The 12,006-nt window shown below is 40.2% G+C and overlaps 1 protein-coding gene across 10 annotated transcripts in view; it reads left to right on the top strand.

The window, feature by feature from the left end:
- The window catches only part of EPB41 (erythrocyte membrane protein band 4.1), a 199,458-nt gene that overhangs the window by 133,637 nt on the left and 53,815 nt on the right, over positions 1–12,006 (top strand). For 5 of the 10 annotated variants that reach the window (XM_060784647.2, XM_067473651.1, XM_060784642.2 and 2 more), the window contains exons 12-14: positions 3,036–3,247; positions 6,118–6,159; positions 6,903–6,965. In XM_060784647.2, coding sequence (XP_060640630.2) covers positions 3,036–3,247; positions 6,118–6,159; positions 6,903–6,965 — 317 coding nt within the window. The remainder of the gene's footprint in view (positions 1–3,035; positions 3,248–6,117; positions 6,160–6,902; positions 6,966–12,006) is intronic. The other 5 variants (XM_060784643.2, XM_060784640.2, XM_060784644.2 and 2 more) reach the window with 4 other exon arrangements.

Below are 12,006 nucleotides of genomic sequence, written 5' to 3'. Positions count from 1 at the left end.
ATCATCCTGTTAAAATCTTAATATTACATTTATTTGTGGAAGAATGTAAAGGATTACATATAGCATTGTGAACATTAGGAAATGTCCATAAGTAACAACTAACATGAATTGAATGCAGTGTTAACCCTTGCAGTGTGCATGCTCCGCAGATCTTTTTCCCCTATGTCCCTAACTATACTCTGTGTTCTCTCAGGCAGTTGTGTGATCAGTGTAGATAAGATTAAAATGAACTTGTACTAGTCCATAGTATAGTGGAATAGGAAAGAGGAGCAATCAAAGATTTAACAGAGAGGAGAAAATACACAGCCATGCAGCCTGTTCACAACTGGCATTAAATGTGTTTTTGAAAGGAGATTTTCCTGCCTCTCTTGCTGCCTCAGAACAATTTCTTTGGTGCCTTCCTTTCTGTGCCAGGAGCGCCTTGAGAAACTGCAAGTTCCTTCTGGTGTGAGAGAATTGGCTGTCTGCAAGGATATTGCCCAGGGGATGCCCAGATGTTTAGATGTTTTATCATCCTTGTGGGAGGCTTCTCTTGTGTTCCCGCATAGGGAGCTGGAACTGACAGAGGGAGCTCATTGGTGCTCTCCCTTGATTTGAACCACGGACCTGTCCCTTTCTGAAGTTATACGATAAGAGGAACTGCAGTGTAATCCCTTTCTGCATTTCAGATGATGTAGAAAGAGACTTTGTAAGGGTGTTTTCTAATGGCACCTCTAAACCGGTGTGTTAACCCAACATTATTATATTGAAACTTAGGTTAAGGGTTTTTTAAATGGCAGCATTTCTACAGGAAGGAGAACTAAAGTGTTTGACAGTACTTAACTGGAGCTAGTTATAGGGAATGGTCGACTCCGATGTTTAAGGAGTTCCACTGGCTGTCGTTTATTTTCCGGTCCCAATTCAAGGTACAGGTTATCACCTACAAAGCCCTAAACGGTTTGGGACCTGCCTACCTTCGTGACCGTATCTCTCTTCATGTACCAACCCAGGCCCTTCGATCTTTGGGGGAGGCCCTCCTTTCACCCCTACCAATCTCACAAGCTTGTCTTATGGGCACAAGGGAGAGAGCCTTCTCCTCTGTGGCCCCCCGACTCTGGAACTCATTACCTGGAGAGATCAGGAAAGCCCCTTCACTAGAAACGTTCAAAAAGAACCTTAAAACCTGGCTGTTCTGCTGTGCCTTTGACGAGTAGGTGTACAACATAGAATCATAGAATCAAAGAGTTGGAAGAGACCTCATGGGCCATCCAGTCCAACCCCCTGCCAAGAAGCAGGAATATTGCATTCAAATCATCCCTGACAGATGGCCATCCAGCCTCTGTTTAAAAGCTTCCAAAGAAGGAGCCTCCACCACACTCTGGGGCAGAGAGTTCCACTGCTGAACGGCTCTCACCGTCAGGAAATTCTTCCTCATGTTCAGATGGAATCTCCTTTCTTGTAGTTTGAAGCCATTGTTCCGCGTCCTAGTCTCCAGGGAAACAGAAAACAAGCTTGCTCCCTCCTCCCTGTGGCTTCCTCTCACATATTTATACATGGCTATCATATCTCCCCTCAGCCTTCTCTTCTTCAGGCTAAACATGCCCAGCTCCTTAAGCCGCTCCTCATAGGGCTTGATATTATTGCTCCCCTCATGATATTATTGCTCCCCTCAACGCTTCTGCCACTGGAGCACGCGCCCTCCAAGTGGGAAGTTTAGTTTCACACCTCTGTTTGTCTTTTATGAGCTCCCTGCAAACAACCTGCTCCTATTTTTATCTCATTGGAGTCTTTTAATTGTTTTATCCTGTACATGTGGGCTGCCCACTGTTATCGTGACTGTGTTTACTGGATTTTTTCTTTCTGTCTATGTAATTTTGATGATGTTGTTTGTTGTCTATGTTTTTGGTTTTATTCCGCTGTAATATGTTGTCCGGGCTTGGCCCCTTGTAAGCAACTCTGAGTCCCCCCTGGGGAGATGGTGGCGGGGTATAAATAAAGATTATTATTATTATTATTATTATTATTATTATTATTATTATTAGCAGTACAGGAAGGAATTTTCATCCATACTGAGATCTATGCCTGTTGAAACAGAGAGGAGCCATGTTGTTTAAGTTGGGTGTACAGTATAGGCAAAGTTTTAGGCCAGTGTCTTTTTTTCAAAGACAGAAGTGATGGCCACTCTCAGGTCTAGGAAGGCTGTCAGTCCTTTTTTAACTTTCAAGGACTCAAATGTTCTGCTTCAGTACGCCATTATGATGTTAAATATTAGTAACCTGCTGATGACATAATTGTAGTGATTATTTTTTAGACAATACTGGTTGTTTCTTACTAATCTGTGTTCTTCCGGGAGTATCAAATTTTGCTTGCTGTATATACTCCTGTGTAAGTCAAGCTCACACATAAATTGAGCGTAAGTTCTGGGGTGAAAATTAAGGATTTTGATATGCCCTGTGGATAAGTCGAGGGTTATTCTGAGTAGAGAGGAGCGCACTAATGCAGCCTCGGAGAGTCAGCTGCCCTTGCTGCCACCGCCATTTTCCCATCCAAGCCTTCACCAAACCAACGGAGGAGAAAGTAGGGAGAGGGGGTTGCTGCTTCTTTTTATCCCAGAATGGCTTAAACTCTTGCCTTTTGCCACTATACTTAGAAAAGGGGCCAGCTCCTTTTCATATAGGAGTTAAGGTACAGCAGTTAAATTTGACCCAGAAATAAGTTGACCCATATTTTGGGGTCAATTTGTAACTAATAGTTCTAGACTTATACATGAGTATATACCAGGCATGAGCAAACTTTGGCCCTCCAGGTGTTTGGACTCCCAACTCCCACAATTCCTAACAGCCTACCGAGTCCAAAACACCTGGAGGGCCGAAGTTTATTGTTAACAGCAGATGCAGGAGAGCTATATATCCTAAATATTGCAACTGCTTTTCACATCTTCCTTTTGCACTGCTTACTTAATTTTTTCCCTTCTTTTTCGTTTGTTATTGGTGGTGGTGGGATCTTAGATTTTTTTTTCACTCTTGACTAAAAAACCTACCCCTGTTTCTACTTAGCAGTAGCAGTGGTTACACCTGACCGAAGCCCACGCCCTACGTCTGCACCGGCTATTGCTCAGAGTCACTTAGCTGAACCAACTTCACCTCCTGTACCTGATAACAAGGAGTCAGCAATTACTAAACCTGAGAAGGAAACCATTAGAAAAGAAGCAAAAGTAGAAGAAACTCCAGCAGAGAAATCAAAAACAGAGTTAACTGAAGGAGTCCAGGTGTGTTAGACCATCACTGTTCACCACGTATGTACAGGTGCACATGAGAAAAGTATGAAGGTGTGAAGTGAGTTTTGAAATTCTTATTGGTTTCCAGAACAAGATGGTATATGGCATGTACCAGTGCAAGAAATGTATAGCCTTTTAATTGGCTGAGTAGTTCAAAACAATAAGAGAAACAGAAGAAATGAAGCCATTCTTCCCTTGTTTTCAACTGCATATGGAGTATTTGTGCCAAATTTGGTCTAGAGCCTTCATTGTTTAAGTCCACAGTGTTCTCTAAATGTAGGAGAACTACAACTCCTAAACTCAAGATCAATGCCCACCAAATGCTTCCTGTATTTTCCATTGGTCATGGGGGTTCTATGTTGGAAGTTTAGGCCAATTCTATCGTTGGTGGACTTCAGAATGCTCTTTGACTGTAGGTGAACTATAAATCCCAGTAACTAAAACTCCCAAATGTCAAAGACTATTTTCCCCAACCTCCACCAGTGTTCACATTTGGGCATATTGAATATTTGTGCCAAGATTGGTCTAGATCCTTCATTGTTTGAGTCCACAGTACTCTCTGGATATAGGTGAACTACAACTCCCACACTCAAGGTCAGTGCCCACCAAACCTTTTCAGTATTTTCTGTTGGACATGGGAGTTCTGTGTGCCAAGTTTGGTTCAATTCCATCGTTGGTGGAGTTCAGAATGCTCTTTGATTGTAGGTGAACTATAAATCCCAGCAACTACAAATCCCAAATGACAAAATCATAATTTTTGAGTGATGGTCACTCCTTGTGTTGTGAGACATTTTGTTGCCAAATTTGGTGTGGTTCTTTTGTTTTTAAGGCACTCATTACACGCAGAACATCTATATATATAAAAATGCTCTGTGCATAGATCATATGTCTCTCTTGCTTAGCTTCCCCAGATAGATAGCATCTTCTTTAGACAGGGAGATGTATGAATCCAGTCTATCTAGTTGCCTTCAGTGATATTAACCAGGGCTTCTAATACTTTTTCTACTCATGACCTTTCTTGGCCCAATAATTTTTTATGTGGCCCAGGTATATCTATATAAATAAAAATGTAATGTTAGTTTGTGGGATTAACATAACTCAAAAACCACTGGACGAATTGTCCCCAAATTTGGACAGCATATACCTAACAACCCAATGTATGTCCTTCACTCAATTTTTGTTTTGATTTTGTCGTTTGAGAGTTGTAGTTGCTGGGATTTATAGTTTACTTACAATCAAAGAGCATTCTGAACCCCACCAATGATGGAATTGAATCAAATGTAGCACATAGGACTCCCATGACCAACAGAAAACACTAGAAAGGCTTTGTGGGCATTGATCTTGAGTTTGGGAGTTGTAGTTCGCCTACATCCAGAGAGCACTGTGAACTCAAACAGTGATGGATCTGGACCAAACTTGGCATGAATATTCCATATGCCCAAATATGAACACAGATGTAGTTTGGGGGAAATAGACCTTTATATTTGGGAGTTGTAATTACTGGGATTTGTAGTTCACCTACAATCAAAGAGCATTCTGAACCCCACCAACGAAAGAATTGGGGCAAACTTCCCACACAGAACCCCCATTTTCCAGATTACCAGACAGGGCCACAGCAATGCGTGGCAGGGGACGGCTAGTAGGTATATAAAATAGGTTTAAAATCAAACATTTACTGAAAACAACTCGTCATTTACAAGGCTTGCTAAACAGGCTGTTTTTCCTTTTCTTGGAATACAGCGGAAGCAGTTTCTTCACTCCACTTTAACACACTGTACATTGTTGCCAACAGATTTGTGTAAATGGATGGTGTTCAGAAATCTTTTACTGTTGCCAAATTTTTTGTGATCCCAACATTGAGCAAAGGGGGTCAAGACCTACAGTTTAAGTGGCAGTGATAGTGGCAACAGTGCTTCTCTCTTGGGTTAGGGGAGTTCACACAAACCTGTACTTCATCAAGATCAAGCAATTTCCACATGAACACAGGCTGCACATATTATATATGTGTGAGTCACAGAGACCATGGAGAAGAATAGGTTCTTTGAGTGCAACCACCCACTTCCCCTCTTCATGCTACCCCTCTACAGGCAGAGTTGGAGCTGGACTTTGGTAGGAATTCATGGCATATATCCATGTGAGTGAGGGGACAGGGTTACTAGAAGCTTCTGAAAATCTCCATACAGGCTCAGAATGATCCCCTATGTGGGAGTGCACAATTGACGCCTCAAAGAAATGTGGTTGCAGGTAGGCCACCTGTTCGTTTCCTCTCAGACTAGTCAGCATCAGCTCACCCAGTCACATTCAAAGCAGTACAGAGTTCTCACAAATCTTGTACTTATTTTTCAGGGAATCATGAACCTAGCAATGCATGTTTGCATTTGACACGTGTGCATTTGTCTGTATCGTATTCATTACCTGTTGTTTTGAAAAGCATAGTCACAAGAAAAACTTGGGAAGAAATGTTTATAACATTGAATTCAAACTGACTTTTTTGAAAAAGGGATGTTGAACTTACAAATTATTGCTGTAAGATATGGTGTCACTTATTTCTTAACCGCATGTGAGTTTACTGCATGTTTGTGTAGTATTTCAAAAACAAATAGCTATTTTTGTAACAAAGCTGTATCTAAAGCCCTACTAACCAAACCAAAATGTTTCTGCCACCTTACTTTTTAACGTAACATATCCATATTGAAATAGCAGTCTCACCATCAATGGTGATCAACAGTATGTTGGTTGTATTCAGTTCCTTGCATTCTTTCTTGTTTAAAAAAAAACAGAGAGGGGGGAAACTCAAACCTCCATTTCAAAATGAATAAATAAACATACTTTTTTGTCTTCTTTTACTTATCACACAACAGCAGCGTGCAGAGAAAGAGGAAGAACCAATAAGAATGAGGAAGGTTAGCTTTTTTTCTCTTCCATCAAAGCAAACTTGTCATATCACTCATGCATATGTGATGTGTTTAAAAAGACAGTGTTCTTGCATCTTCATTTGCTTGTATTTTCAACAAGAGCTGCTGTTTGCCCATAGAATAGCCAACTCTGTCCTAAATGAACTGTACTTTTTTAGAATCATATTTTCTATTTGAGGTTTCTCAGTTCTTTAAAACTTGAATTATTCATTTGTAAGAACTGTGAACAATCAGTATTTGAAGAATGAGAGACGGTTTGACTGTAAAGTAAGAGGAAATGTTTGTCAACTTCAACCTAGGGATATTTTTTTAACTAATACTCGTTTCACAAATAATGTTTGGATGCAATGCCTTGAGGACAGTTCTGATGTCCTGCATAATTAACTAAATCACTCCAATAGCCAGACTTCTACAGAGAAAGTAGTAGATCAGTTACTCATTGAACTGAGGCAGTGTATGAAATGCAAGTAAGCCAGTGAAGCTCTGGAAACTGTCTTTTTAATGAATTGTATATACCTCATTCCATTCTTTTACAATTCACGAGAAAGGTCTTACATCTTCCTCAGATTTTTTCCACAAACTTGTGGTACTACACCAAATTGGCATCTCACACCTCTCCAAATGTTACTTTAGCCTTCTTTGTTTTCCAATTTGCCAAATCCTGCAAGAACAACCTTCTTAATTTTTTTGTGCTTATTTGTTTGTTCCCCCCCTTTCTTTCACTTTCACAGAAAAGATCAAAGAGGCTAGATGGTGAAAACATTTATATAAGACATAGCAATTTAATGTTGGAGGTTTGTATGAATTTGAAGCTTCTTTCAGTTGTGTTTGCCTGGACCTTCCGCATTCTTTGCTGAACTCTTTTTCCTCCTCTGCTGCTACATTTGGTTTTTGTTTTGTTTTTGCATGCTCTTGCATGAAGTGGTGGAAAATAGGCTTTTGCATGCCAATAAACATGACATTGTGCAATCATTTTTCCTATCTTTTAGATTTTTCCTGTTGTGGTTCCCTAAAATATATGATTGGGATAGCTCTTCGTTTAAACTATCTTTCCAAAATGTCATTAATGCGATTCCTTGGTTAGATTTATAAACAGTAGTCTTCAAACCATGGGCCCACGGGATTGTGACTCACACTAGGATTTTAACGTGCCTCTTCCTTGTTCATGTGTGGAACTTTTAGGCCCTTTCTACACTGCCCGATATGTCAGGATCTGATCCCAGATTATCTGCTTTAAACCGAATTATATGAGCCTCCCCTGCCAGATAATCTGGGATAAGAAGATCATCTGGGATCAGATCCTGGGATATAAGGACAATGTAAAAGGGGCCTTCATCCTTCTAAACTCCCAACAGCTTATTTTTCTTAAAAACTAAAAAAAGACACTGAAGTCCCTCTGCTAGAAGCCAGGAGGAGTCGGAACTTACTTTGTATGTTGGTTGCAGGACCTCATTGTGTAATATGAAACAATAGCTTTTTTTTCAAAGTTAGGGCCCTTCCACACAGCCTTGTATCCCAGAATATCAAGTCAGAAAATCCCACAATATCTGCTTTGAACTGGGTTATCTGAGTCCACACTCAGATAATGTGGGATTTTCTGCCTTGATATTCTGGGATATAGGGCTGTGTGGAAGGGTCCTTAGATGTATAGGCCACTTCTGGTTTGAGTCCCCTTCCCATTTTTGGAATTCCGTGGAGTGGAAAATCGACCCCTAAATCAATTGCTCCCCAAGCCTACCACAGTTTCTGCCACAGAGAATTAATTTAAGATGGTGAATGAGGTAAAGAACCAATCAAAGCCATCAAAAGTGTCAGTATTTCTATTTAGTAAGTAACACAATTTCATGAGAAGGCAAAAGATAATCTTTCTGCAGTTACACTATCTCTGTCATGGAGAATTGCCATCATTATTCTTCAGAGTTACCAGCAGGTTTTGTCTGCTCTAGAAACAAGGATTCTTGAAAATGAACAAAATCTGGCTACCAGTATTTAAAAACTCTAAAATTACAACAGCAAAACAACAGAGAGTAAATAATCAGGGACATCCAATCACCTCTCAACAAAAGATTGCCCCAGGCACTAACAAACCACACCAAACAACAGCCAGGCCATCAAATGCTCATCAATGTGGTCAGTTGAAACATTCACACCTAGCTCCAACAGACAAGAGTTCTTTGTCCCATCCTGGTCATTCCACAGATATATAAACCCTTTTTCCTAGTTCCAACAGACCTCACTACCTCTGAGGATGCTTGTCATAGATGCAGGTGAAACGTCAGGAGGGAATGCCTCTAGAACATGGCGATATAACCCGAAAAAACCTACAACAACCCAGGGATTCTTTTGCCAGAAAATGCATGTGGTTGTTTTGGGAAGCTGGAGTATAGCAATGTTTCATTTAGCCTTCTGAGCTTAGTCCTCATTCTTGTGTGGTAAGCACTACAGTCACACTCCACACAATACAACTTCAGAAACACCATTCTTCTTTTCAGATCACTGAACAAAACAAACATATCCTACATGTTAAAATTATAGCAACTGAGGGCTTTTTCCTCAGTTGCTATAATTTCCTTGCATTTTGAAAGCTTAGAGGGGCTTTTAAATGCATATTTTCCAATGGTAAAAGGAAGCTACGTCAGATCAAGCCAGAACACTGGCCTGGGCAGGTCAACATTGACTGGCTTAATTTTTTATGCTTTCATATTATTATTATTATTATTATTATTATTATTATTATTATTATATCTTGCCTCCATCTCCCCAAAGGGACTTGGATGACTTACATGGAGATGAGCCCAGAAAAACATAGATTAAAACATGACACAATAAAATAAAAAGATAAAATAAACACATCATAGTAACATAACACAACATCATAAAACAATCCATACCCTGATCAGTAATAAATACCGAACTCAGAGGGCTAGGAGGTTGTGCAATAGTTTCAGAATAGGGGCTGATGGAGAAGTGCAAAGAGATTTTACCATTCTTACTTTGAAATGCCAGGCTAACCTATGAATCTTTGCTGCACATAATGTAATCTGTTTCTTAGCTACTTAGCTCATACATACACATGTATGTATGTATGTATACTCACATGCGTGTTCATACATACATACATAGTAGAAATATGTCCAGCTATCCCTTTAGAAGCCAACAAAGGCTGAGCTACATCTAAATCTCTGTGAAATGAAAAGGTAAAAATAAAAAAACAAACTGAACAATATTAATGTATTTAGGTAGCCATTATATTCCAACATCCTCTACAGTGTTTTAAACGCACTCGTGATGGCATAACTTCCCATAAGCATCCAAAAATTTAGGCAATTTAATAAAAAATACCACTGTAGCTTTTTATTGAAAGCCCATTTTCCAAAATGTTCATTGCTCCCTCCACAGAGGAGAAAGAGCATATTCTTGCCAAGGGGTATTCATTGTATTTCAAATTTTTCCAACTTACAATTTTAGAATTCTGTCATTCAAATTTTATGTGCCTTTGATGCGATGCATCTTGGACACTTAGCCTTAAGGTCACGCAAGCTTGATTATAGTTCACCCCACAACTACAGACTCTTGATGAAGTTGGATATTCCAATCATATATCATTGATTTAGTAAAATGTGTGGCTTCTTATACTGACTCTATTCCTTTGTGATGTGTTTTAGTCAGAATGATAGAAACAGCAGTCAATATATATTTTTTCAACAGTGTCCCTTTTCATGTGCTTTTTAAAAAGAAATGTAATGCTTTGCAGCTTTTGGGGGGTGATGGCTATTATGCAGAATTTTGGAAATCATTAAAGTGGCGTGTAATCCAGTCAACAGGAGATAATTTGTCAAGAGGCTGTTCAGCCATGATCTTTAGTCTCATTAAAATCAATGGTTTAATCTAGTGTTCTCCTCCTAGAAGAGGTTTTCAACTTAATGTACTTGTCTTTGCCGTTGCCATACATGTCTCTGTTACACTGCACATGTGGACCAGTTCTTGTTGCTAACACATCTTTATACACTTCACGTGATAATTTAACTATTTTGTTGCAGGTTTATGCACAGAACAAAGTCCTGAGATATTTCTGAATAATTTCTTAGGCCCCCCTCCCCCCCCCCCCCTTTAGCATTGTGGCAAAATATATGCTCTGACTTTGTTTGGCCAAAAAAAAACCCCAATTAATGGAAGCACAGAGGCAAAGCACTTGGCTAATTCATCATGATCATATTTAATTACTTATTAATCGCCCTCCATCCGAGATGCTCTAGGCGGTTTACATAGCGAAATAGTACAGAATAAAATACATACAAACAGATACTAATAAATTAACATAAGTCAAATGCTCTAATAAAAAGCCAGGTCTTAAGTTCTAGAGTAAAAGGCCCTAAATGTCGTGAACCAGAAGCATTAAAGGAGCCAAACACAAGTAAAAGGTCCAAACAAGGTTTATTAAAGTAACAAAAATAGCTCAGAAACACTTAACTCGGTGTATCTAGCAAGAAAACAAAGTCTGTAGCAAACTACTATGCAAAAAATGCAACTTGGAGAATAATCCGGATTATGCTGGAGTATAACAAAAAGTTCAAGCAAACTGCTTCAAAATCACAGAGTTCACAAAACACAAGGTAGCAAGGTGGAAGCAAGCAAAAATGTAGTCAGGAAACAGTCCAAAGTCGAGGCACGTCCAAAAGCAGAACTTAAGTCCAAAACGCGATGTCGTCGTCCAAAAACAATCCGAAGTCAGCAAGGAAGTAGAAGTCAGCACTTACAGGATTTCAGTCAGTAGAAGCACGGAAACACAGCGATCTGCAGTCCCAGGACCCAAGGCGAAAGTAATGGCAGCAACAAAGTCCCAAGCCCAATTACAACACTTTGCCTGCTGCAAAGTCCCCAATGTTTGATACCTTCTTTTATCCTATATCTCATTATAGGATGATGAAGTGCTCTCCACCCTGTCTTCATCACTTTCAGGTGACTTGGCTTCCACAGCTGCTCGCCACCGCCCATCCCTCCAACTTTTCCAGCGTCTATCAAGACTTAGATCACCCCATGTATTACCGGGTTTCCAATCTCCCGAAAATCTTTCAAACTCATCACTTGATGTGGGTTGAGTACATATGTCCCTGATCTCCTGCACACAGGTCCAATCTAGCCCATCCTCCTCTCCGTCATCACTCCCAGTCCCATCACTCCCTGTGAACCCCATGAAGTCTTCCTCCTCAGTTGGAGCATTAAGTATTTCATGGATCCGCTTCCTTTCCCGTTCTTCATCTGACTCTTGCTCCCGAGTAACCCGTTTCAAACCTCTACTCCCATCTCCCTCCTCCTCCATCTCAGAGTCTGTGAAACCTTCGAATGACTCAGTATTTGTAGGTGTCATGAATATCTCCCTAATTCGCTTCCTTTGCTGCTCTTGTTCCAGCACCTGAGCAGCCCTCTTTCCCCTTCTACTACTAGTAGTAACTTGATCAGCACACTGTACTACAACACTAAGTCATGCATAGTTCTCATATAGGGAGGCAAGGAATTCCATAAGGCAGAGGCAGAAATAGAGAAAGCCCTGCGCCTGGTACTTTCCAAATGCACTTCTCTAGGACCCGGTATATAGAGTAAATCACGTTGGGAAGGACGTGTCGACCTCCGGTGATGGAAGAAGGAGAGACGGTCTCTAAGATAGGATGGACCCTGGCCATATATAGTTTTAAATGTCAGGACTAGCATCTTATACAGACCATGATAATCAATTGGAACCAATGTAAATGTCGCAGCACTGGTGTTACATGGCATTTCATAGGCGATTTTGTGAGTAACCTGGCTGCAGCATTTTGAACAATAAAATAAATGAAA

The sequence above is a fragment of the Anolis sagrei genome, chromosome X, assembly GCF_037176765.1.
Source record: "Anolis sagrei isolate rAnoSag1 chromosome X, rAnoSag1.mat, whole genome shotgun sequence".
Classification (NCBI taxonomy): Eukaryota; Metazoa; Chordata; class Lepidosauria; order Squamata; family Dactyloidae; genus Anolis; species Anolis sagrei.
The sequence above is the reverse complement of the archived record's forward strand: the minus strand, read 5'-3'. Positions and strand labels throughout refer to the sequence as shown.